This window comes from Zeus faber, assembly GCF_960531495.2.
Source record: "Zeus faber genome assembly, chromosome: 3".
Taxonomy (NCBI): domain Eukaryota; kingdom Metazoa; phylum Chordata; class Actinopteri; order Zeiformes; family Zeidae; genus Zeus; species Zeus faber.
Window position 1 is genome coordinate 26,737,699 of NC_137190.1, and position 26,598 is coordinate 26,764,296.

At 41.3% G+C, this 26,598-nt stretch overlaps 1 protein-coding gene across 1 annotated transcript in view; it reads left to right on the forward strand.

Moving 5' to 3' along the window:
• The window catches only part of glceb (glucuronic acid epimerase b), a 58,437-nt gene that overhangs the window by 27,226 nt on the left and 4,613 nt on the right, over window positions 1-26,598 (forward strand). Inside the window, exons 2-4 of the mRNA XM_079998116.1 lie at window positions 692-807; window positions 12,243-12,763; window positions 21,837-22,082. Of these exons, the coding sequence (XP_079854242.1) occupies window positions 12,256-12,763; window positions 21,837-22,082 (754 nt within the window). The 5' untranslated portion in view covers window positions 692-807; window positions 12,243-12,255. The remainder of the gene's footprint in view (window positions 1-691; window positions 808-12,242; window positions 12,764-21,836; window positions 22,083-26,598) is intronic.

Genomic DNA, 26,598 nt, shown 5'->3' on the forward strand with positions numbered 1-26,598 from the left:
ATTTTAAGATTACATTAAGATTAATAACATTTAAGATTGTAAGATTGTAGCTATCTGACTTTCCGTGATAGAAAGTTCACTTTTACAAATTCAACATTCAGACATGATGTATCTTGGGTTTTTATATTAGTCTACTACAGTTTTGAGAAACATTTATGATTTAGTTAATGGTGACACGACAGCAACACATTCCACAGCATTGTGTATGCCCAAATTACTGGCATCTCAACAGTTATTATTCATTGTAAGAGCCATAGTTATGGTGTTTCAATGGGACCACCAGTGTTGTAGAAAAAAAGAGCAAACTTCAATTTAATCCCCAACCTCCAATTTAATCCCAACCTCCAATTTTATGTCATAAAAATTATCCTCTACAGAGCCAGACTCCCACAAAGCTTTCCTCTTTCATGGCACACTTATTGGACGTATCTGATCGAACCGTCATCACCCTCCAAGCACTGAATTCTCTCGCTGTTAATTGCTTACTGATCGTTGCATCAATAGATGAATAAGCAAATCAAAAGTGCTTTTAACTACCCTGTGCTTTTTGTTGCTTCTTGGCCACCGTACAATCACACATTAGAGGAGTGATTAAATAGACCCCATCCCACCATGACAACATTAACCTGTATATTGAGCATGTTGTTGTGTGATAATATGTTAAATGGGATTCCACTTGTTTCCATCACAGGTTCAGGTACAGAAGAGGCTGCAAGCAGAGATAACGAGAATAACTCTGGGAACGCTTTTGGAGGTCGTCAACAGGATGTCCAGCTAGTTGGCACTTTCTTCGTTAATGGATTAGAGGTCAGTCAGTATTTATGCAACTTTTGGGACTACAATTTCCTCCGATCACCTAATAAACTCTGTAAAAGTAACATTCGTCTTAGCCATACACTATACTCTATACTTCAACCAAAAGTGGAGCTGTTTACAACTCTCCTCCTATAATCAATTAATTTTTTGTCATTGTATAAATATGTATTGCTTTTGGAAAAGAGGGATCTCTGAACGTGGTCTGATTAGTATCTTGATGTCTGAATGCTGGGAAACCATTGAGCTTGTGAAGGTTCGAACCCTCGAAAACTCTTGCACTTTTTATTTTCATCCCTCTCTTTTACAATAAGGATGACAATTTTTTTTTCAATTCCTTACAGCACATCTTCACAGTGTGGCATCTTGTCTTCACTTACGGAAATATAACAATTCAACAATATCATTTAAAGAGCACCATGCGGGTTGGCATACCCAGTGAATTAAAGAATGGGGAGATGATGTACCATATCCATTTAAAAATATTGGAAAAATGTTTAACTTTGAATTACATACATCCGACATGTATACTAGGGGTTAATACTCCTGTCGGTGCCCCTGACCAAGGCACTAGAAATAAAGCTGAGGTTAGTCCCTAGGCATTGCATTGTGGCTGCCCACTGCTCCTAGGTATAGGATGGGCCAAATCCAGAGAACTAATTTCCCCCAGAGGGATTAATGAAGGATAATAAATCAATAAATAAATACATCTGGACTAATTTGTTAGTCAATAAGCCATGCCCACATAATACATATCAAATAAACCCCAAAACTTAAACAGGACCTCTAGAAATACAATAAATGGCAAGTACGGTTAAAAAAAACTAGATCTTTGAGGAGCGGTCTACAAGAAAAAGACAGAGTGTTTTTATCTTCGATTTTGATTTATTTCTGTTATTTTCCTACTTGGAAGAAACGAAAAACCTAAAAAATAACTAAGTGATGATTCCATGTTAGGTGCGCAATGATACTGTCACGAAAAACGGTCGGCACCTTCACAAACACAGTACCTCACCATCCTAAAAAGCTGTAAAAGTGACCAACCTGCCAACTGACTCCCATCCTGCTACTGTGCTGTGGCATTCAGCAAGACTATGTTTACCCTGCGTGACGTCTCTCGCCATGATTCAAATGAAATTACTTTTTTTTTTTTTCCATAAACTTAAAACACCTACATTTTTCTGCTGTAAACATTTTTTTAGTTTTATTTTTTTATTTTTATAACCATCTTTTCCATAAAGCTTTTGGTTGCTGAAAACTGAAAATATGGTTGCCCTTTTCAGTCACCTTATATTTTGAGTAATGAAGATACTGTATAATTTGACAAAACAATGTTTGAAACCTTTATAACAGTAACCATACCAAATTCTTTGTAGGATATGATTTATCTGATACTTTACAGAATTTTAGATTTAGAAACACAAGTAAAGTCAAACAAGAGCTGTCTCTTATACCCACAAGTAAATGCTCACCACACAGACAATAAGTATAATAATAATCACAGTCCTGTTTGTCCCCTCATTGTTAACAACTAGTACATGCCCTTTCAAAATGTAAGACTTTCTAAGACATTATAATTGAACAGTTTAGCAAAATTTCAATGATTCAGTCCTGTGTTCCACAATGGACGATGAAACTGCCGGTTAAAGTCATACACCGGGGAAAGACAGTGACTCAGTCGCACAGCCCTGAAGCCCCGCTGCCTCGCTGTTCGCGGTTTATTGAAAGTTTATTTACACGTGTCCAAATTGCACCAAATTCGACATTGCACGCCCTTGGGTCTCTAGCAATTCACCCGCCCAGTGTGAAGTAAATCGGATGAATGGTTGTCAAGATAATCAAAGGACATACAGGCACAGATTCCTTCTTTCCTTTTAAAAGTAGCTCCCCACCAGATGAGGTATGAGCCATGCTCATCATCAATGCCATCGGTCTACAAAGATAAGAACTGGTCATTGTATTGTAGCGGCTATATTTTCACAAATATAACCAAATTGACTAGAAAAACTAAAGTTTAGTTTTAGTTTGTTTTGTGATTAAACAATATTGTCTTGGTTATTTTTATTTTTATTTTTTTATTTTTTGTCCAAACCAAGGGTCACAAAATGGTTGCCAATTGACTTTATCTGGTTGCTGAGGGCAACTGTTACTGTCGAGCCCTGATTAACAACACTAGGAGCTACAAACAAGCTACTGAGAGCCTTCAAGGCAATGTGTAGATGTGTTTCTATTGGTATTTGACAACCTGGCTGTATTTTGTCTCTCTAACCCTATGTAGCTTTACCCTATGTATGTTTTAAGCTTTGTGGTATTGACCTTCTTAATCCCCCAACTACTGATAAGGGCATTAACTTAAAAGCAGTTTCCATTTTTTCCATGCTGGAATTAAAAATGATAAGCAGTCTTTGCTGTTGCGCAACAATGCAAATGTACATCTTCGCTGGAAGCATGGGTACAAATTAAGGCCGTTGGACTGTTTAGAAAAAATAGTTTGGTTTATTGTTCCTGTTTCTCGGAGGAACACGTTTTTAATTGCAGCATTTGTTTGGGAGGGTTAATGGTTGGTCAGTTTCATTTGTATCTTGCATGCCTGTTTATAAGGCACTGCTTATAGGCCCATCCACAGGCTAAACATCGCATACCATGGCAGGAAAAATCAACATACAACTTTTACGTTTTTGTCGACCCATATAATACTTCATATTGCATCCTTTTTTTTCTATAGTTAGTAGTTACAGACAATACATGTCTCAGATAGACCTCATTAATTGTGTCATATCAAGTATGGCGTCACCCTTGCTGAATATAGACTTCTTTTATTAGGCAAATGAATAGGGTTTTCTTGTCATTTGCCCTGTTCACTTAGTAATCAGAGTCAGGGTTCAACCTATTATTGTTTGTTTGTGTTTGTATTGGTTTCCTGATTGGGGCCGCTGTTTTTCCAACCTACAAAAATATGCAGGTTGGGGTAATTAACATTGTAAATTGGATAATTTATTGGAATGACCCCTTCACTAAGAGTTGAAGGACACCCGTAGAGGATTACACAGATTATTGCTTTGACTTAAAACTGTGATAGAAATTGATGGACAAATATTAGATTTTTTGAAAAGTGGGAAAATCCCCCTAGAGAAATTTATTTTCGAAAAAAAATCCATGTTTGGGTTATAAATCATCCAACTTACAATGTAAATTACCCCAACTTGCATGTTTTTGTAGGTTGGAAAAACAGCGGTCCCCATGGGGAAACCAATACAAAAACACAGAGAGAACTCCATAGATCCAGAACCTGAGACAGAAATTAGATTCTGGTCTCTGGTGCTGCAAGGCTACAGGTGGATTCATTGCATTCATGACACTAATTGCTGCACTGTGAAGCATAATGTGAGGTTTTGCTTTGCTCAGCCTCGCTAAAAGCACTTTAACTGCGTCATATCATTTGTCTCAGCACCATGGCAAGTGATGCCAATTGAGCCCGCCTCCGCAAAAGATTTTTGGAAACCAAGACAATCACCATGAATGCTTGGTTCAGCTTCACAAGAATGTACAGCAACATTTTAAAATCATTATCTTTCGAAATAGGGTTTTCTGCTAAATAAGCAACACTGTAATACTAATTAGCATTTGACTCTGCGTTTGTTCAATCACAGAGAATACATCGTCTTTTACTAATAGCTTAAGAAGTTACAGTGTCCCGAAAAGCCTTTCAAATTCCAGCAGTGTATATGTGTTCCTTATTATTAAAGTGTGGTTGAAGTATCATCTTATTCACCCAGGGCTCCCCTTTTCAAGAACCACACTCGGGTACACTTCTTCTGCAGCTTGTGTTACTGACATCCTGTTCGCTGTTCGTGGCAGCGAAGTCAGTGTTATTAAGCGGATCTGTTGTCACTGGAGAAACTTGTCAATTTTACTTTTGTTTGGGGAAATACTTGAGCTTATTAACATTTACAATTGCAATCTATTTGATACCACACATGAAAGTTAAAACGTTGTCTCAGTCTCAGAGTAGAATCAGTAGCAGCTACAGATAATTGGGACTGGGAGAGCTAAGGTGGAGCAGAGTCATTAACAGCAGGTGCAAAATGTTTTCTACATATTGGAAAATAATGATGACCAAAAAATGGACTAGGGTGTGAATTACACCACCACACAAGTAGGCTTAAGTGTTTTTATTTTCCCACCGGAAAGCAAATCCTCGACCCAACATTATATGCATGCTTGTGCTTCAATGAGCTGGAACTGACTGTGTATTTGGGTCTATGCCTATTTTTTAAACTATATTTGTGAGTGAAGCAAGGCTATACAGCTATGCATATTTTTCTAGTAAACCAACATAGATTGCAGACTACTGCCAGGGTTACACACTGGACACACTGGAAAAAAACAATGCTCTTAAAACAAGCAATTGAGGGAACTTGCTGTATAGATGACACTATTATAATTGTCCTACTTACTGCTGATAATATTTAGTCACTTGAAACCAAAAAAACCTTTTCTTCTGCTTTTTTTTTTTTCCCAATAACGTACCATGGGTGCAACAACGTTGTCCAAGATATAGTCAGTCAAGGCGTGCCAAGTGTGTTGAACTTGTTTTAGTTGATTGTCTGCAAAAATTCAAACCTCTTACCTGATATTGTGCAATTGTACAAGACCGACTGGTCTGTCTACTATACACAGTGTTGTACATGGAATCCTGTGCAGTTTTGTATTCTATAGTCTAGTGAAATCAATTAACATGGTAGTAGAGGCAGCCATAGGGGCACCTTTACACAGTCCATTTGTCCGCTTTGTTCCAACATGAATAGGAAAAGTGTATCATGTAGTCTTATTTGCTGAGTTTTAGAAACTGAAGTAGAAACTCTTCCTGTTCAATCATCAATACCTACCAGTGGCCTCCTCACATGAATTTACCACTGGAATTATTTTTGCCGCTCAAGCTGCGGAACAAAGCCACCTGTAATTAAAAAAAAACAAAAAAAAAACAGGGGGGGGGGTGACATAAATGTGAAAGCATTACAAGCAAACATCTACTTGTGTGCAAGTAGATGCACTCATAAATGATGATGATGCACTCATAAATGAAAAGTGATTTACGGCTGCGGATCATGGCACACGTGTGGGTTTGTCCTCTGAGTTTCAAGTTTATAAGTCAAGTAAGTACAAAATAATCTTCCACAATTTTACTCCACACTTGGCATTTTTCCAGATTTTTGCTTTTGTCCAACCTAAAATATTGAAATTGCGTATCTAGACCTCAAAATACGAAATTATGTCAGCCCTGATGTATGCAGATCTAGAAGTCTCGGCTCAGACTTTTGGGCAGCACACCTTGCTGTGATGAAATCCACACTGGGCCAATAGATACAGAAGCAGACAGGAAGTGTCTGTGCAACATGGAGGAGAGACAAATTTTATAGGTGTCCGAATTCCATTGCATTTTACACATAGTTGTTGAAATTAAGTTCTATGAAGACACGAACATCTGAATCAGTTGTTTCCTTAATTTCCTCACATATGCACATACTTAACTAAAAGTGCAAAACGTAGATGTTGTATACGTACACAAAGACACGCACATATCTTTCTCCCCCTCTACAGGAACTACTCAGGCTCATGGCTCCAGACTGAGCTCATAATTTACAGGCAGCCTGTAACCCCCACCTGTCTTCACCAGCGAAGGAGAACAGTGAAAATGTCAAGACTTTTGTTAGGGCCAGAACACCGGCGCCGTATGCAAGCGGGATACTGCCTCAACAGCCCCCTATGGGCATGTCACTAAAGCTGGGCCGTTATCGCAAAGATAGCTGCTTGTGGTTTTAACTCCAGAGGACAGCAGTAGAATTAAAGACCACCCATCCCTATGCCACATGCTACAGTAAGATCGGCATCTAGTGTAGTGACAGATTTACTCTGTGGCGACAACCAGGCGAGAAATTTGCAGCTAGTTTGACTAATGCCAAGTTCAGACTACATGATTCTGGCCTGATTTTCCACTCGCTGAAAGGTTTTTGGAGATCGCTGAATAAAGCCCCAGATCGGAGGAAAATCATAGCGCTCGTGATCGACGAGCGTTTGGTGTGAACTGCTCACAATGCAGTCCGACTGCCCCCCAATGGCTCGCAGACACCGGCGAGATATCAAGCAGGTTTATTATCTTGCCGTGTCAGGCAAGATTTGGGAGTGATGCAACAAGCTAAAGCCAATGAGAACAGATCCAGAGTGTGGTGGGGGTGGGGGTTCGAGAAGAAGAGACAGAGAGATGCCAGTGCACGGAGCAGCAACCAGAAATGCACAACATACCTACCCTTTTCTTCTCTAGGTTGTTAATATATTTATTATTTTAATTCTGCTTTGTGTGTCTGTGTCTGTGTCTGTGTCTGTGTCTGTGTCTGTCTGTCTGTGTGTGTGTGTGTGTGTGTGTGTGTGTGTGTGTGTGTGTGTGTGTGTGTGTGTGTGTGTGTGTGTGTGTGTGTGTGTGTGTGCACTATTTTAAATCCAATGCTATTCATAAAACGTGGCAAGCGTGTGTGCCCCCTCGTCTGTTTGGTCTATTTATCTATTATTTATTTTCCCTCCCCGTGCTGTATACGCTGCTTAGCAGTGGGGGACGGCCAGGTCAGATTCCATGTGATTTGTGCCGTTCACATGTCACATGAGCAAAAAAAATCTGATTTGGGCCACTTTCACCTGCAGTGTGAATGTAGCCAAAAGGTCACTGTGAGAGTAAGGTCCTTCCCTATATGTTTTTGTTATTTCACATGAAATTATGGCTCTATTGTTGTACTTTTGAATTTTGAATTACATTAGAACGCAAACTCAGTCACAATCAAATCCAAAACGCTAGAAATATTTAATATCCAAATGGCTTCATACAAATCTTACTACTTACTACCTATTTTGGTAGCATCCCTCATGCATTTATTGGGCCTCCAGGTTTGGTCTTCATGCATTAATTTACTCTCAAATTGTAAAATGCAAAATGCTTTGTTAAGAGTCTCTAAACTGTTAAGTTAGCAAAATGGTTCAAGTATGAAATGCCTGCTGGCATCTGTACAGTCACAGTCAATAGTTTTTTGTTGTTTTGAGGCGGGGGTATTCATCCAGAACTGCATTTATTTATTTCTTTATTTATTTTCAAATAAATTCCCCAGCTGGTATCTTTTGAAAAGCTTATCCAAGATAAATTAAATACTCCTGAGCCAGCAAGGGAATCTGTCAGTGTATTTCATGAAGCAGATGTCATTGCATCCAAAGATTCCTGGTATGTTAACAATCTATCACAGCTGCTGCCCGTACTTAGCGGCACGAGCCAGCGGCTGTCATGTGAATCCAACCCATGGTTCACTCTCCACGAAGAGCAGAGAAGCTATGAATGATCGCACCTCTGAGACCTCCCACCTTATGACCCTTGCTCTCTATGTTTACACTTCCCCGGGCCTTGGATCGATGCTCCTGCTCCATGAAGTGTTGCCTTCAAAAAGTGTATTTTCAACCCATCTCTGCACTTGGCATGCATTGAATACATACAACCCACGGCGTCTGGGCAGGCCTGTTGGTTCTCTGTTGTTGTTTTGTACCACAGTTTTCGCTGCATTTTATTCTTCCTTTTTAATCTGCTGATATGATTTCCAACCTTTGATTTGGCATGTGACGTGTTAATGTATAAATATCTTATCAATGAAAATAGACTTGCTGAGGAAGTGGCCCCTGGTGGACTGCTTCATAGGAACTTGGAAAAGTGACATAGGTATGTACTCAAACAAAGATGGAAGGGAAACATAATGAGCAAGTGATTTGGATCCAATATACATATGGAGAACGTACAGGAAGCATCCAGCCTCGAGGCCCACAACACCTGACAACAGGCTTTTCACACACTCCCTGCTCTTTAGTACCAGAGCTTGCCTTCTCAAATTACCCCCACCCCCCAGAGTTATCCCTGCTCAGTAGAACAACATGGCCCCTGTGCTCCCAAGGGCTTGGGTGCCAGGGACAGGGTGGAGGCCAAGGATAACTAAGAAATTCTCCTTTGGTGGGCTAAAGCAGGGGCCAAGTGAGAATGTTTTAAGCACTGGGGCAGGGAGAAGACACTGAAGGCCATATTTAATCATTCTGGCCAAGCTTAACAATTGTTATCATAAAAAAGGTATTGTGTTGTTGTCAAAATCATTTATTTGAACTCCTTTTGAATGTCCTGGAACAGGACATTGGGAGTATTTAAGCTAAAAAAAGCTATTTATTTATTTATTTATTTTCCTTAAATCTGTCAAGCGTGGATGGACTTTACCGTCCAACAGGATTGTGTCATCACGTCCAGGCGGATCTGTTTATTTTTAGTGCTGTTATTTCGGTGTACTTTTCTTTTTAAACCGTGACTGCAACTCATAGTTATTACCAGAGGGATTACATTCGTGCAACACTTTGAGAGTTGATCTGATCACCCATGGATTACACGGAGGCCCATCCATATCGCATGAACATAAGTGGATTTGGTTCAAAAGAGACGCCATAGACAACATAGCTACTGTCTAGTCCGCTTGATAAAACTTTTTTTTTTTTTCCTCCTATAATGTGGCTCTGTACACGGAAAAATGTTATTCACATACACCATGAACGGATAAAGAAGGGATTAGAATATGGATACACAAAATATTAAGAATGTGGGTTTCCTTTCCTAAGATTTCCTGATTCACAATGGTTATATAAGACGATATGCAAAAGTAATGAGCTAGAGGCTTTTTTTTTTTTTTTTTGTCCCTCACATTTTGATTTTATTTAACTTGCTTTAGATCATCCCCCCCAGTTGCATAGTCCAAGCCCGTGTCCATTCTTCTTTAAGCCTGAGCTCAAGGTTGGCAGCAAACCACCATAAAAAGAGCCAATTATTTATAGTCCGTGACCTGACAAGCCAAGCCCTGCTTATCTCACAGGGTGCGGTTCCCAGTCCTTTCCTACTCCTCAGCATTGTTGGGGCCGGCCTGATGTTTCATCTTCCCGCTCCAAATATCAATGATACCTTTTTATATGTGGCAATATTTTACACAAGAAGAAGAAACATGCCATATGGAGAAAGAACAAATTGTCTCTTTTTGTTTCAGGACTTGAAAGTATGGATTTTGAAATGGATGACCATGGTCTTGGCACTAAACAAGACTTGCACATCTTAATCATCACGCCAGCTACAGAGACTTAACTAAATGCTTAACACCACAATTTTGTTGTCAATCTTTGCATGGATCCATCATTTGATCTTATCTCATCAACCCATGGGCACTGCCATTATATTCCTAGAGAGAAATCAAGGGAGTGCTACTGCACCCGCCTTTTTCTAGACAGCACATGCTGGAGGTAAACGTTTTCATCATGGCGCTACAATCATTGTAGTTTGACTTTGTTACTATGGCAGATTCCCCCTATTGTCTGCCCTATTAGGGCACTTTAATCATATTGACCTTTAGAAGTGTCTGGCTTAAGCTCTGACATTCAGATGAACTTGAGAATTAATGATTTTTCCGTCCATCTTCTATTTTCATGGGAGCAGCTCACTCCCATCGCTGGATTTGCAAACTCTTCTCGCAGTAAGCTGTAATTAGTGTGAGGGATGAGAAGGCCCCGGGTTTGCCTATTGATTTCTGGCTGGACCCGCTGAAGTACTAGGGGAAACAGGGCAGGTACAAACTATCTCTTGGGCTATTCTAACCTGACTCTAATATGGAAAGCAGTATGGACATTTTGTAGAACATTTAACTATACATGCTCCTTACCTTGGTAAAAGTAAATATACATTACACTCACTTTCTCCAGTAACTTCTGTGCTCGCCATGTGGCAGATTTTTTATTTTTTTTCCTCATTAGAGCATAATAATGAATTCATTATTAAATAATCGCTGAAGTGCAATTACTTTTAGCAGACCACAATCATTTTGTGAAATCGTCAGATTCCAGTCATGTCTCCATCCAAATTCACAGGGAATTTGACAATGTCAATCGATACAATGAGTTTCAATAGATATCTTCTGCAATAGTTTGAGCAGTTTCATACTTTCTCTCTAATTCTTCCTCTACACATGTACTGAAGTGAGCCTCTTGTTCCCCCTGATCCCAAAGACGCTGCACTGGGTTGAGAGCCGTAGATGGTGCAGGGCATTGGAGTAGGCTGAATGGCACAGTTAGTGGAACATGCTTGAGATGATGCTTTGGGACATGGTGCGTAGATGGACTGTGGCCAAGCATTGTTAGCAGCAATGCTTAGTTAAGTTGAGGTATTCAAGGGGATTTCAGTAGATATGGGAAAACATTACACCACCACAAGCCTGCAATCTTGACCTCGGTGGAATGGATCCATACATACTTGACAGCAATTCTCAACCTTGAGTTATCCACTATTGGTAATGATGTGCCACATCTTCATGGTCTTAGATGACAATGGAACCAGACTTGGCTATGGCAATAAATGAGGGAGAAAAGGAGAGAGATGTAACCAGGATGGCATTCGGGGGAGTGAGTGAGTGCGTGCGCGCGTGTGCTGGTTCCAATGCCCAAGGTTCAATTTGGTGTGCAATCAAAGAGGGCATCCTGCACCACTATTGTAAACGGCTGTTATTTGTGCTATTTTGGCAGCTTGAAATCTGGCCGTTCTCCCCTGACCTCCCCTAACAAGGTGTCTGGCCACAGATTTGCTGCTAAATGGATGGTTTTTGTTACTAGTACCATTCTCTTTGATCTCTAAGTGCGTCATATTTTTTATTTTTTTGTTTCTGAAATGATACTGGAACTGCCACGTCCAGCTCCAACAATCAGACCACATTCACTGTCGCTTGGATCTTAAGTATGGCCCATTCTAACATTTAGTCAAAAAACAACTAAACCTCTTTACCATGCATGCATGTTTGTGGGAGGAAGCTGTTTGTGTAAATGAGCAGGCATTATAACTATACAGTTTTATGCACTTAAAAAAATGCTGTAAAGTGAGGATGCTTTCAAAATTAATGCCATGAAGAGTTTTTATTCATCAATCAACGATATACAAAGTGCGATAAACAGTAAAAGATCATAATTGCATTTTATTTTGTCTCTTTCTGTTTGCCATTCTTTCTATTCAGTGACAGTGAGTCAGCAGTGCCTGGCAGATCAAAATACTTTTAATGTGATTATAGAATAAATACAAACAATAATTGCTATCATGTCAGGTTGGTTCTTTGACTAATGGTACCGCTATTTAATTTTGATGTTAAATGACTTCCAATGAATTTCACTGTCAGACACAACACCTACATGTCTAGGTGTTATTTTTCCAATGGTTAGTTATTTAATCATTCTGTTTCCATTAAGGGCATATTCAATATTTTAGTCTCGGGTGCATGTCACAAACTGTCTATCAAGCACCCCAGTAACACACCCTCTTTAATGTCATTTCTACCCCACAGGCGAGCATTGACAATGCGCTGCTTGGCCGCCCGGGTCAATTACAAGACCCTCATCGTCATCTGCGCCCTCTTCACCCTCATTACCGTGCTGCTGTGGAACCGCTGCTCCAGTGATGCGCCCCTGCGCTTCCTGCCCCGCGCCCCCGCGGTCGCACCTAGCGCCAAGGCTGGGGACACAAGCATTAGCAGCCAGCAGCAGCCTCCGCAGCCCCCGGAGCCGCCCCCCATCGCCGGGGGGAGCAAGTATGAGGAGATCGACTGCTTGATCAATGACGACGTAACTATCAAAGGAAGGCGAGAGGGTGGTGACGTCTACCTGCCCTTCAGCTGGGTGGAGAAGTACTTTGAGGTGTACGGCAAGCTGGTGCAATACGATGGTTACGACCGCTTTGAGTTCCAGCACAGCTACTCCAAAGTCTACACCCAGCGAGAGCCCTACCACCCCGATGGAGTCTTCATGTCATTTGAGGGCTACAACGTTGAGGTGCGCGACCGCGTCAAGTGCATCAGCGGAGTGGAAGGTAGGAGTTGTTTCGCTGGTCACGGTAATTGCTTTGTAATGTCATAAAAAAAAAAAAATGTATATATATATATATATATATATATTGTCAGAAGATAATCTGGACCATTTTATCTCCGCGGAACAAAAATATGCTACTGTACTTGTACGCTCATGTGCCAACTATTATTTTATCTATGGAGCAGAGTGCAAATTGAATGCAGCAGTTTGTTAAAATTATTTTGGTTAAAATTGTAGAGAGAGCTTGTGCCTTTATAAGTTGGCGTGGCTACAGTGTGAATGCACTAACTGCACATATGCACACTTCAGTCTAAGACCTTAAATAAACACTTTGATATTCACAGGAGTCGAAAAAGGACTCACAAACTAGACCGCCCACATTGCACATGCTTCTTATAGTTCATTGTTTTGAAAGTATGGGTTAAATATTAAGATATGAGCTGAATGTATTCAGCGAGGCACATCAAAGGGAATATTACGGTATATAATTTTTCAAAGTGCCAAAGCACATTATCTTGAAGCTCCGCAGTAGGAATATGATTATTTGAAGCCGCTTTGACCGCTCTGACCTTCTGCATAGTTGTCGTTGTCACCAGCTGTGTGCTCAACCAACTGCTGTGTAATCTAACACCAAGTGTCATTGCATCTCAATTCTGAGATACATTCAAATACAAACAGATGAAAACAAAATCCAATGAAAATATCTGGTTCTTCGCTGAAAGAAATCCAAGAGAAATAAATTAAATGTTTCTAATTTTGTATTATGAAATGGACCACTTGCTGAATAGAATTTACATATGTCTAGAGTAGGGCTGTCTCAGACTTGGTCAGTGGAATCGAATTGGCTGTTCAATGCGAATATTCGACTTAACAGCAGGGGGCGGGGGGGCACGTAGGAACGCGTTGAATACCGGCCGGCCCGGTATTAAACGGGTCCCGGGGCTAAATGATTAAAGAGTATCGATAATCGCTCCCACATTACAGGTACTGTTAACAGTATTGGAGAAATTAAGAAAATAGATATTATATTTATTTAGGCTATATAACCTCTTTCAAACTTGCAATAACATTGAGATATTTGTTTAAAAGCATTTTCGCTATTGTCAGAGGAGATATCACTCTCGCTCCGTCACCGGAATGGAGATTATGCACAAGGGGGCGCGGCCAGCTCCCTCTGCCTGGATATCACACACGCACAAGGAGACTTTAAAAATAAAAAGAACCTAGAAGAGTACTGTCGGTAAGAGTAGTAGTACCGTTCAAATCTTAAACATACCCATCCCTACAAGCTGTGCCCCGTCCCTATTCCTCCAAATAAAACAACTAAAAACACACAATTTTTAGTTGTTTTATTTGGAGGATCGAGCCAGACAGAGAGCTGCGTCCGTGTCCGCACGCGGACGATTCACACATGTAAAAATATATTTATGATTCCCCTTATTTATAATACCTCACTGAAATGTTATCTCTGTGCATTTTTGTAAGCTTCTATCTGTTTTGACTGACGGGTTTATGACTAATGATTCGGCTTTCAGGGGACAGCCGTAGTCAAAAGTATATTTGGGAACTTAAGCATTTTTTTTTTTTTTTTTAAGAAATGAATTTAAAACTAATGCACAAATAGAATTGACATTGCCCATCCAATTTGATGATTGGCTCTGCAAAACAGCCTGGAGCCCACAATAAAGAGAGTTACCATCCTGGTCTGGAGAGCCGTAACTGCTACTTAACATTCATTGCAATCTGACTTTGTCCTTTTACTCACCTCTATGTCTGTCCTTATAACTAGAGGCTAAGTGGGTGTCTAGTCTGTGTCCACTGTTCCCTCTCTCTCTTCATGCACATTAAAGTGTGTGTGGGTGTGGGTGTGGGTGTGGAGGGCTGTTTTTCGTGTCCAAACGACTACTTGTTTAATGCAGAGACGCAGTTCTTTAGACATTTAACTCTGGCCAGACAGAATCCGGAATAAAGCCTGAAGTAATCCACCTGTCGTACCTGTGAATAATGTGCGTAAATGAGTTTGCATTAAGTAAATGAAAATGGAATTGATTGTGGAGATTACACAGCCTGATGGACTAGTAATAGACATGCCCCCACCTAATCTCTTTAAAGCCACATTAGAATTCCAGACCTATGTATCCCAAGCTCTGACCACCGTCCCTAAGTATGCTTATGCTTTAACAAAGCATAACCATTTCATCGAAGTTGGTACAGAGAGGTCTTCCCTTGAGAAGGTTTGTGCTTTCACACAGGTCTAGGCAATAAGGAGTCATTTATTGTCACAATAATCAAAGGAGATCGAACACTGTCAATCTACTAATGAAATACATTTTCTGAAGAAATCCTATTCTACATGGTAATTACGTTTATTCTACAAAAATGGTTAGTCAGTGAGTTCATACATTGATTAAATACAGAGTTAGTCATTTGTTAGACTATTGGCGGATACTGGAACACCACTATTGTTTTCAGACTGAATTTTTTATTTCGCTTTTTACTTAGCTGAGCATAATTTGGAAGGAGCAGGGTGCTGTGGTATAACGGGAGGCAGCCACATCTTTTTGACATGACTCAGAGCAATGCAAGTGAAAGTTTGACTACCTTTCAGGTTCGGGTTTGTCAGACTCCTCTACCATGTGAGACAATGTTGTAGGTACCACGGCAGCACCCCAAGGAACTGCTCGAGGTGGGATTCGCCCTTTGACTTCGATTACATTACATGTCCATATCAATAAAGTTGTTCCATGTACAACAGAGTTTTCAGGCAAACATGCACACTCCATTTAATGCATTTGCCCTAATCAGAATTGGTTAGCTTCCCAACGTTAGTCGTAATGTTATGTCCCAATCTCAATCCCAAGTTAGTCGAAAAACCCAATGAAATGAGCAATTCATTCGTCATGCCTTGTCCGCAAGCCAAGTTCTCTATGTAGGAGGAGAAAAAGGATCCCTGGAGTCCAGACATTTTAATGGATTGAACCATCTAGTACTATATAGTCTTAACCTCGTGGTACAAGCTATGGCCTTAAGACTTAGACATTGTCGTTTTTTTTCATTTCTGTTTGTGTTTTTACTGCAGTCCACCTGCTCCCCTTTGATAAAATTATGTTTGCCTTCTAACAGGAGTGCAATTAACAGTTAACTAAAATCAATTTGGCTAACATTGGGCAACATTGAGTTTGTTATTTAGCACATTTCAAAGTAATTTAAGGTTTGATAAACAAGGCAGACAAAATCCATTTAAGTGCCATTACAGATTTTGTTACTCGTGCTGTGGCCCAGTCGTAACCAACTTTGGTTGAGCACACAGTCATACTTGAATTGTGTCAAGCAAATTCACTTTTCCTCCTAAAACCCAGTGTACCAGTATTTCAATTCACACTGATGCCAACCATCAGTAAGCTCTCCTGCCACACCTCACATCTTCTCCATCCGAATGCCATTGTCATCAATAGAAGTCATCCCCACTCCTCACAAGCTCCAATATGTATTTATTATCATCTTGTTAGAATAAATAGTAATGGTGGTTCTTACCATACTGGGACATTGAAAGCTTGCTTGTGATTATTTTAGATTCAACAGAGCATGTAAACATACTGTTATCCCCGGGTCAGGTAGTTTCTGGATGCTCCCTTCTTTCTACGCCTTTTGTTGGCCTGAATCTCAGCTTCTCCACAGTGTCTGGGATTCCTCTGTCCTGCAATCACAATATTTAATGGACAAAGTCTCTGAAGTGGCATGGATGGGATCTATGGGAGAAGAAATGTTTCATTTATTTTTGCACTTAAAGGGCATATTATTGTTGTACTTCGCTATTAGTGAACACAATTATTCTTCAGATGAACAAAAGCTTTTGCTTGGGGCTACTGAAAAAGATGGCAAAGATAAGTCACCGAATGGAAAACCATCAGAGATCCAGTGAGGCCTCAACACGCACAAAATGTACCAATTTTTCAAAATGTAATAGCAAATGCTCTTAGGAAAATGGACTGCCTGCTGCTGGATAATTGAAATGGAGGAGTAACCTTTATCCACCAACTGCTCAGAGGGCCTTTTGAATTGATTTGAAACTCATTTTCATGTCTTTCCCATATTTTGATTGTTGTTACTGGGGAAGGTTTGCTCTGTACTTTTTAAAATTAAGATCAATTATACATTTTTAGACTTCTTTTCACAAGCAGAGTCAAGACACTGTGTATAATCCCCTTGCCACAGACCAAGAATGCAGCTCGCATAGCACGCACCAGAGCTTCAGAGTGGCTGTCCGTCAACCATCCTGTTGTGCTCTGCTTCAAAGGTTACGACGGCAACTTGGGCAGCCATACTGTATTCGACTGACCTTTTGGGTGGGGGGTGTTTTCTTTAAAATAATTCACTCCTTTCATTCTTGTGATGCCCTGGATTCTGCAGTCTTCTGAGCTGCATAAAGATCCTGCTGGGTGGCAACTTCCGCTGCGTTCACGCAGACTGTGTTCCCCGCCACAGGTGAGGAAGGCTGTTTATTGTCAGGGTGGAAAATGGGTCAGGCAGGAATTGAGCCAAATCCATCGGTCCCTTTTGAGCTGTTCAGTCAGGAGCCAGTGCTCTCTCTCTCTCTCTCTCTCTCTCTCTCATTTCTACGCTCTATTAATTAACCCTAAAATGACTTGCTATTTAGCACCGTATGCACACACACACGCACACACACACACACACACACACACACACACACACACACACACACACACACACACACACACACACACACACACACACACACACACACCATTTAAACATAGTGGATTTGTACAGGTTGAAATAGCACTCTATTAATTAGCCTGCCACAGTGAGAACTACTGCAGGGCTCAAACAAGGTACTTGGGACCACTACCCACAGATAAGTTTCTCAAAATGGCCCTTGGCGCATGCAAATTTAACATAGAAACCACCAATCATCACTTGGTTCCTAATCATCTCTCCTGCTTAAATGGTCTCTGGGGCCAATCACCAGAATTTGACATTCATCAAGAGCAGTGGAAAAAGGTAAACGGTCCTATTCCAATGCTGCCTCGATGAAGGAGTTTTAACCTAGAGCATGGACAGATCCGATGTTCATTTTGAACCTGGATAGTTTTCACTATGGTGCACCTTCTTGGAGCCACTCTGATTAAGATGTCTGCCTTGTCTGGTCGCAAATGAGCTTGCTTCATCCGCTGAAAGGCAAACAATTTCATCTTTGGAGGAAAGAAAGGATTCTTGTTGCACCAGATAATTTGCGGGAGAGGAAAATTTGAAGGTAATAACACCCTCTCCACCAGGGGAACTTCATTAGAGGAAGCTCACACTTTCTTTAACCAAGACCACCTCCTTTCTCTCTCCTCTGTTTTTGGGTTAGTTGTTAGTTAGTTATATTGCCCCATAGGAGCAAAACCCCAGAATAGGTTGAGCTCATATATATGCAGTCTCATGTGCCGATATACACATCACGATCTGCATGTGTGCTAATACCTTGTGAGTGCATAAAGAAGGGCATACACAGCTTCCATACATATTATCTCTTGCTACGCCTATCTCTCGCTCTCTTTTTCAAAATCTATGGTCCAAGTATGATATATTGTTGTGTCTAGTCAGAGAAGGGGCATAGGGAATAGGTTGGCTTTGAAGGAATTAGGCCAGACGCTGTCTCATACAACTTCATTTAGGTCTTACTCTCAAATCTGGGCATGGCTTCCAAATCCACTCGAGTGTGTAGTGCCAGAACAGCCCTAGTTAAAGCCCCCTGCAGCCAAACACTGCACCTGCTAACTTCATCCGGAAGGCTGGAGAAAGTGGGCCGAGCAGTGGTTGGAAATGAGGCCACTGGGGGACATGAGAGGAGAACGTAAAGTTAACAGCACAGCAGTGTTGGGCGGCGATTCACTCCTGTGAGCTTCCTTCGGGGTCTGATTAGCCAAAGATTCTAGAGTGCGGGATGAATCGGCTGAGTAGCATATTCTGTATGGATTAAATACCAGAGCTGCTAGGCCAGAAATTGCAGTGGTGTTGAAACCCATTTTCAGTGGATGTCTTGAAGTTTCGACTGCAACTTCAGTTGCAGTACAGTGTCTAGCTGGAGGCTACTCATAGTCATGGAAACATTAATTGAGATACAAAGTATAGTAAAATCAAACTCTGTGTGTGTGTGTGTGTGTGTGTGTGTGTGTGTGTGTGTGTGTGTGTGTGTGTGTGTGTGTGTGTGTGTGTGTGTGTGTGTGTGTGTGTGTGTGTGTGTGTGTGACACTCCTCAGATATTGAGTACATAGATTAATACTCCAAGGGATTTGTGGGTGGCGCGCGTGATGATTTTTGCATTTTAGATAGACTTAAATTTTTCATTGCGATTAGCGGTACAACACTGGTACAGCTAATGCCTTGTCCCATCAGTGTGATTAACATGTCTATAATGAGGTGGCAACTACACCAAAGGCATTAAAAATGCCTGAGCAGCGCCACTTGGGTGTTAGCCGGCAAGCGAGGCCACTGAGTAACTATTGCTAAACGTAGAAACGCGAATCAAGTGATTTAGCGTTTATTTGGAGACCATTAAATAGCATCAATTGTACAGTGCTGCTATACCCACACTTGTAAATGGTAGCCATTTCTGTCTCTTGTTTCCAAATGCTATCATATTTTAACCCAATGGGGTATGCTTGTCTAGAGCTTCCTTTTTAATGCATACACATAGAGTTAATGGGCTGAACAAGATGTCTGTGGAGTACACATCCATACCAGACCCATTCATCAGCATGGGAAACACTTTGCTGACTCCTGTTTATTTCATAAATGACATTTAAAGGATCACAAATTATAAACAAATTTAAGTCGGAACGGAGCCTCATCAGTGTACCTCCTACAGCGCACATTTCTATTTGATAGCTTCTAAATGTCTCCAGCTATGCTTTATGTAAACGACGAATCAGCAGGGAGACCCAGGAATAATATTCTCATATGATTTTCCAACACATCAATATAAATTCTTATTGAATCTATATTTCATATCATGTAAAGTCTACAAGTACGACCTGTTGGTCTTTCACATCACATTCAAAAGAATTTGCTCATCTACGCTAGTTTCATTCTTGTGATGATTAAAAAAAAGTTTTTTCCTCTGTGGTTTGATGGCCAGACTGAATACTATAATTTCCTCTTCCCAGAACCACCGTTGTTTAACTGCAGCCAATAATGTGGTTTTCATGGCTACACCGTATTGTGCCGTCTCTGTCACAGGCTCCATAAGTATATTCCGAGTATTTCTCATGCGATTTCTGTTCGCCTGAATGACTTTCCGCCAGTGCCATTGGAAATGGATTAGTTGAGTTCCTTCTCTCAGCATCGTAGGCATCCAACAGGCAACTCTATTTCTCTTTATTCGCATCATCCTTTTTTCCTCTTCTTGCTGTAATTGATTTGACGGCAGCCGTTTTGATAATGCCTTTCCCTGCCTTTGCTTAAATTTCACCCTTATTACCAGTTTGTTTCAACCCATTGTGGATCCCTCCTTGGTGGATATTTATTTCTCTGTCTCTCTCCTTATCACTGTGTGTAGCTCTGCATAATACACAACAGGGCTTGATTTTTGCTCCTTTCCCAAGGAGTTCATATGTTCCTTAGTTGAAAAAATGTATAAAAAAAATTGAGGGGCGCAATGAAAATGTATAAAATAATGTATTTTTCCTTAATAAAGGATACGAGGAGGGAGACATTTACAAGCAGAATGATTTAATTTGAAGACAAAAAGTACACTAGGTTTTCAATTATTTCTGCATTAAACTGTATTTAATAATTATGTGATATATAATTTATACTTTGAACTGCTTTAAACTGTGTAATCAGTATGAACACCTCTTTTATAAAGTAGTTCTAAAAAAAAAAAGTCTGCTCAGTCCGTTTAAGACACAAAGGATATAACAAAAACAGTGTTTTGTTTTTTAATTATTAATACCATAACAAGCAAACAGGCGGCTTTATAACAATATAATAGATATAGAAATCTACATTTTTCAAGAAACTCACAAAAGGTGAAATTCTAAATTATTGATACTTGATGTTCCCTATTCATAGATCGGACCCTGTGTGTCCCAGAGGAACTTGTGGCCAGAAGCAGCCAGTATCATGTTGAATTTATCACGTTTCTAACAAACCAAATTTCTTGAAACTCTGTTTATAATTAAACGAGTAACAGTCGATTTTGTAGAGAAATCAGCATCTCTTAATACATATTGTATAGCAGATCTTGACCACCCCAATATTGCGCAGACACATTAGGGATGACCTATAGCAGCAGCTAATTACTGCTGCTACTGGTTACCACGTGACTTCTCTCTACAGTACCCGTACTATGTTGCTGCTTCCTTACGACATGTTGTGAATGAGCTGTGGATACAATGCAGCAGCTTCAAGTGCAACAAGCGGGTTTTACCGTGGCCTTTCAGGGGGATATTCATCAGCCGATAAATATAGGATCCCTAGTTGCTATCAACCTTTTATTTAAAAAAAAAAAAAACCCAAAAAAACATATAGAGGCTCCTTGGACATAATTTTGTAATACTTTTTAGTTGCACACATGCTCCTAAATTCATTTTATAGTTCGTACCCAATTTTGGTCTCAAATGCAATTGAAACGCTCACACCGTCAAGCCCTGCACAGGCCAAAGAAAAAGTAGCATGTTTCTGAATAACATGCTTAAACACCACATGAGAGCAGTTGTCTTACAAGGAAGGAGTGTGAATGAGCCATGGAGAACTTTGAATAACCTCTTATTAATTAGTCGGGACATGGCCATATCATTTTCAATCAAAATCCCTGATTCAAAGCAGGGATAAAAGCGTTGTAGCAAGGTAAAATAAATTGTGACTGATTAAAGTGAAAGTGGGGAAAGTGGCTTTTTTGTTTTTTGCATGTGCAGAGATTTTTGCAACGAGCGTTGCCAAGGGATGCCAAGCTGTCTCTCTCCAGTGTTGCAAGTCTGCAATGATATTGTCGAAAGATTCTGCGCGATACAGTAACAGCATATTTAAATTCTTGGTATTTAATCACTATTTCCCTCTTCCATCAGGGGTCCCGCTGTCCACCCAGTGGGGTCCGCAGGGCTACTTCTATGCCATCCAGATTGCCCAGTACGGCCTGAGCCACTACAGCAAGAACCTGACGGAGCGCCCGCCCCATGTGGAGGTATACGATACCGCCGAGGAGAGGGACAGCCGGGCCAGCAGCGCCCCCTGGAGCGTGGCCAAAGGCTGCAGCCTTAGCAGAGTCCACGACAAGGCCCGCGCCACCTCAGTGCGCCAGTTCAACGCCCCCGGTAAGCAGGGCTCTGTTTTCCAAAATAACATTAGACACATTAAATCTGTGGATGATTTAAGTGAAACCAAGTGATCGACATCAGAATCTTTTAAATTGATCCAGCATTGAGAGAATAGCTTTGACTGATGCCATCATTAGGATTGCGCAACGATCTAAAAAGTAAATAGGCTTCAGTAGGAAAATAAATACCGGAAGTTTGTCATCTTGTGTGTAACCCTACCCGTCCACGAGATTGTATTAGTAGTAGGGGTGTCACGATTTCAATTCGAAAATCAAAATGACCTTTCGATTTTGAACTCGGAAATCACAAACCGGTTTTTAGATTCTCCCCGTTTTTTTGTGGGTAATTTTGTCCGACATGGTCGCCATATTGGGGCGGCCAAGGTCCCCCGGTAAACAAATGCAGTGTCTGCTGAGGGGTGCAGGGTCCTCCGCAGAGGTGACCGGCTCCGAACCGACTTGGCGTCGTCGCATCCCTCAACGCACACTGCAGCCGCCCACCTGGCACTAGGGCTGCAGGAACAAAATTTGAGTAGAATTAGAATATGACCAAAAAACAAAACAAAGTTCAATACAAGTTCATCCAGTTTGTTGCACAGTGAACGCACATTAGAGAAATATTCCCGATAACTGTGTGCAAAGTCCGCACCGACGCGTCCCCCTCTCCTCCAGTGTTCATTGTGTGTTCATGGGAGAGTGCGCGAGTAATTCCACAAATGCAGCGATGAAAGTCTGAAATAAACCCGACCATCACCAAGGGAATGTCCTCTGGCGCAGAGGTTCCCAACCACCGGCTCGTGGACCGTGCCGCTCGGGTGCTGGCCATCGGATCGCGAGAACACGGGCGGCATTTTTTCGTGATCAATCTGCGATCTGCTCTACAGCAGAGCAGCAGCAGCAGCAGCAGGAAACAGAGTAAATTAAATACAACTAGAGGTTTTATTTTCTTTGTTTGGAGAAAAGATCTCTGATTGGAGCTGTGGAGCCGCAGGTAGTAATTTGCCTTTTACTACCAGTTTTCCCCTCTGGCAAAAATAGCATCCTTTTTTCTGCGCTTATTTTGGTGATTAACTTAAAAGTAGTGTAATAAGTAACTTATTGTTTATTATTGTAAAGTGTAGTTTTGCTGAAGCTCTTAACTGTTTAGGTGTGTTTAAATATTCTCATATTTTTGTTATTTATAATTTTTAATATTCCAATAAGTTACTAATTGAGAAACAAGTGTTTTTCTTTACAAGACAGAGTCGATAGTTGAACAATGGCATAGCCATCGCTACTGAAAAAAATACATATGTTTAAATCAACAATCAAATCAAATCGTGACCTTGAATCAGGGTTTTGTGACACCCCTAATAAGTAGTATTGTAGCCGTTGTGGTATTTTATGTTAATGTATGCAAATATTAATAGTATAACATATATCATCTGTATATCAAATGTGACCCTTATGCGATACATATAGTATCTCCAGATTCTTGTCCACAGCCCTGTCTCATAAACATATGTTTTTCTCCAGCCTGATTGGCCCTTCAGGGCTGGAGTTTATCTCCTGTTGACTGTAGCTGGAAGGGGCCTCATGTGCTGGCACACTCCACCTGGTCAGAATGCTAAAATATGTCGGGTCTTTTTTGGCTTGCCCTGAATGCAGGTAGATCTTGTTGTTTACTGCATAGTGATAAGAGATAAAATGCCTCCATGCCAGTGGGAAAACTCTAGAATATTTTGGACATCCAGTTGTACATGTTGGTTTGGACGGATGAACACTACCACAATTTCTTGTGGTATGAGTTTCATTTGGGAGAAAAAAAAAAAAGCAAGTGTTGTTGATCAGATATCATATTCTACATGACAATCTAGTTCAATGTGACAAACCTCCCGTGAATTCTCCAACGTGGGATTTTGAATATATCAGCAGATAACAACAGTGCTTAGAATTCTGTGATTATTACTTCTCCTGGTGGTGATCCGTGTATTTAAAGACTGCAGCGAAAGGTCTTTTAAAAATAATCTTGTCCAAGCAGTTCATTTTGCCAGCATGTCATTTAGCTATTCGGTTGTTCCATTTTTACTTCATGATTATTAGAGGCAGAGGATAGAAACGGGGGCATAGAGAACGGAATCAATTAAAGAAAACCTCGTTCCTCAGGCTCTCAGCGTCGGGGAAAAGAAACGATTCTATTCACTTGGCCAACATTGTGCATGTAGCTCATGCAGTATTGAGAACGCTCCATTTGAAACCTTCGTCTGGCAGTTGCTACAGCTGTGCCACCATGTCCCTCCCTCCTCGGTGTTAAGAAGAGGCAGACATGATGAGATGGGAGAAAAGAACTTCGTCTCTGCCGCAAATGCATTCATTTTCATCATGTCCTAAATAATTGCACATAGCACCATATTGTACCATAAGGATGATTAATTTAGTTAGCGTACTGTATTCATATCTCAGTTTGACACAGTGTTCATATGAACACATATGTTGTGTTCTGACAATTTCGACCCCGCTTTTTTTTAAAGAAATGTAAGTTTCCTCAAAATGGACGAACCCCACCCTCACCGCAGTGTATTTCTCCCAGTGACTGACGGTTTCTCACTACAAATCCCTGGTTTCCGCCGTCTTTCCTCCTCTCCCTACCTGTATCATCATCCCCGCCTATGTTCCTTCCATCTCTCTCTCCGCTCTGAACATTTCACTCCCCCCCCCCACACACACACACACACACACCCTGCTCATCGCAAATTCTGCTCGTCCAGCTCTTATTCTCCTTTGCTCATCGCAACCAAACTTTTTAAATTAATTTTTCACCTCTCCAATCGTGGACTGTTCCTTCCTTTTGCCTCACATCTAACACACACACACACACACACACACACACACACACACACACACACACACACACACACACAGTCTTGCTTTCATATTCGCCGTGCTTTGATGTTTAATCTAGGGCACCGGCAATGGTGTTAAGGCTCCGGAGCCCTCTGACTGACTGGATCAATTGTCCTGTCGGCTTGATGATAAAACAAAAAATCGACGGTACGATGTGCAGTCCCGCAAAGGCGCCGGCGTTTCACCTTGCAAATCAACATCCATTCATTCAAACAGATGCCCCTTTTCTGGCACCCCTTTTCGACTGAGCGGATCGATCACCTTTAGAATTGGAGGCACAAGGAGACTGGTTGGTGTGAATTGGCGTCCCTTAGTCGCCGATGTGGACGCGTTTCACGTCGCATGTGTTCATGCCCAGCACTCCCCTTACCTGAAACCGGGCACCGGGGAAAGGACCACGAAACCCAGACGTCCGTCCGTCAGGCTGCACGTCACGTCTCTCTCATCCCTCATTGCTACGCATTCGGTGAGCAGAGCCGAGTGCAGAGAGGAGATGGAATCTCGCGTGCACTCCCTTCCCATCCTTTATTGATGGCAGAGTAATCACGAGGCCACAGTACAAATCCACTTACTCTCTGGATTGCCTTAAGTAATGGATTTATGAGTGCATTAAAGAACCGTAGTAAAGCACAGGCCCCCGCCAGGCTGCCTCTCCCTGCTATTTTTTTATTTTTTTACATTTTTTTTTTTTTTCACCTTCTCATCAACTGCCTTCATTTTTCCCTCAGTGCGCTCAACTTTTGCTTTCTGAGCTTGTATCTCTTTGTTATTATGGGAGATCTCTCGCTCTCTCTCGTCTGTTCTTGCCTCGCCACAGACTCATTTTCACTAACCCCGGCTCTCTCATGCTATCGAGAGCTATCGCTCTCTCGCCGCATTTCTTTATCACTGGCGCTCTCTATCCTCGGGGGAGCAGCGATGCCTTGATTGCAAAAGGATTCTTCATCGCCAAGATTTTTCTAATCAAGGCGTCGCGCAAGAAGCTGCTGACGCTTAACCGCTTTTTATTTCTTTTTTTTTTTTCCATTCGGTTCAGGCAATCAGTCTGAAGTGAACCTGAGCAGGTATTTGTAAGCAGTGAAGGACGGGTGCCGTTTTCTTGGGTTTGAGTCTTGGAAGGAGAAGGTGTTTGCTGAGGGTCGAGAAACGACAGACATTCTGAACTGCACATGATGTTCCCACATGCTCTCTCTCGCTCTCTCTCTCTCTCTTTCTCCAGTTCCATTTTGCTTTCTCACTTAATTTTCTCAATTTCTCCTTCTGTCCTCTCTACCCCCTCTCTCTCTCTCTCTCTCTCTCTCTCTCTCTCTCTCTCTCTCTCTCTCTCTCTCTCTCTCTCTCTCTCTCTCTCTCTCTCTCTCTCTCCCCTCTCCAAGTCTGGTGTTCATCTAATTAAGCCCAATGCACAGGGACTCATCTGAACTGCTATCTCATTAGAGACTTGTCTCTCACTAACCCTCACTTTCTGACTCGCACTCTCTTTCTCTCTGAGTTGGATATGCATGCACTCTTAGAGTTAATCACACAATATCCTCGGTTACGTGCTGCAAGAGTTCTGATGGGGGATCTTTTTTTTTTTTTTTTTTTCTCTTTTTTTCCCCAGTTAGCTGTGTGCTATTGATCAGTCTGGA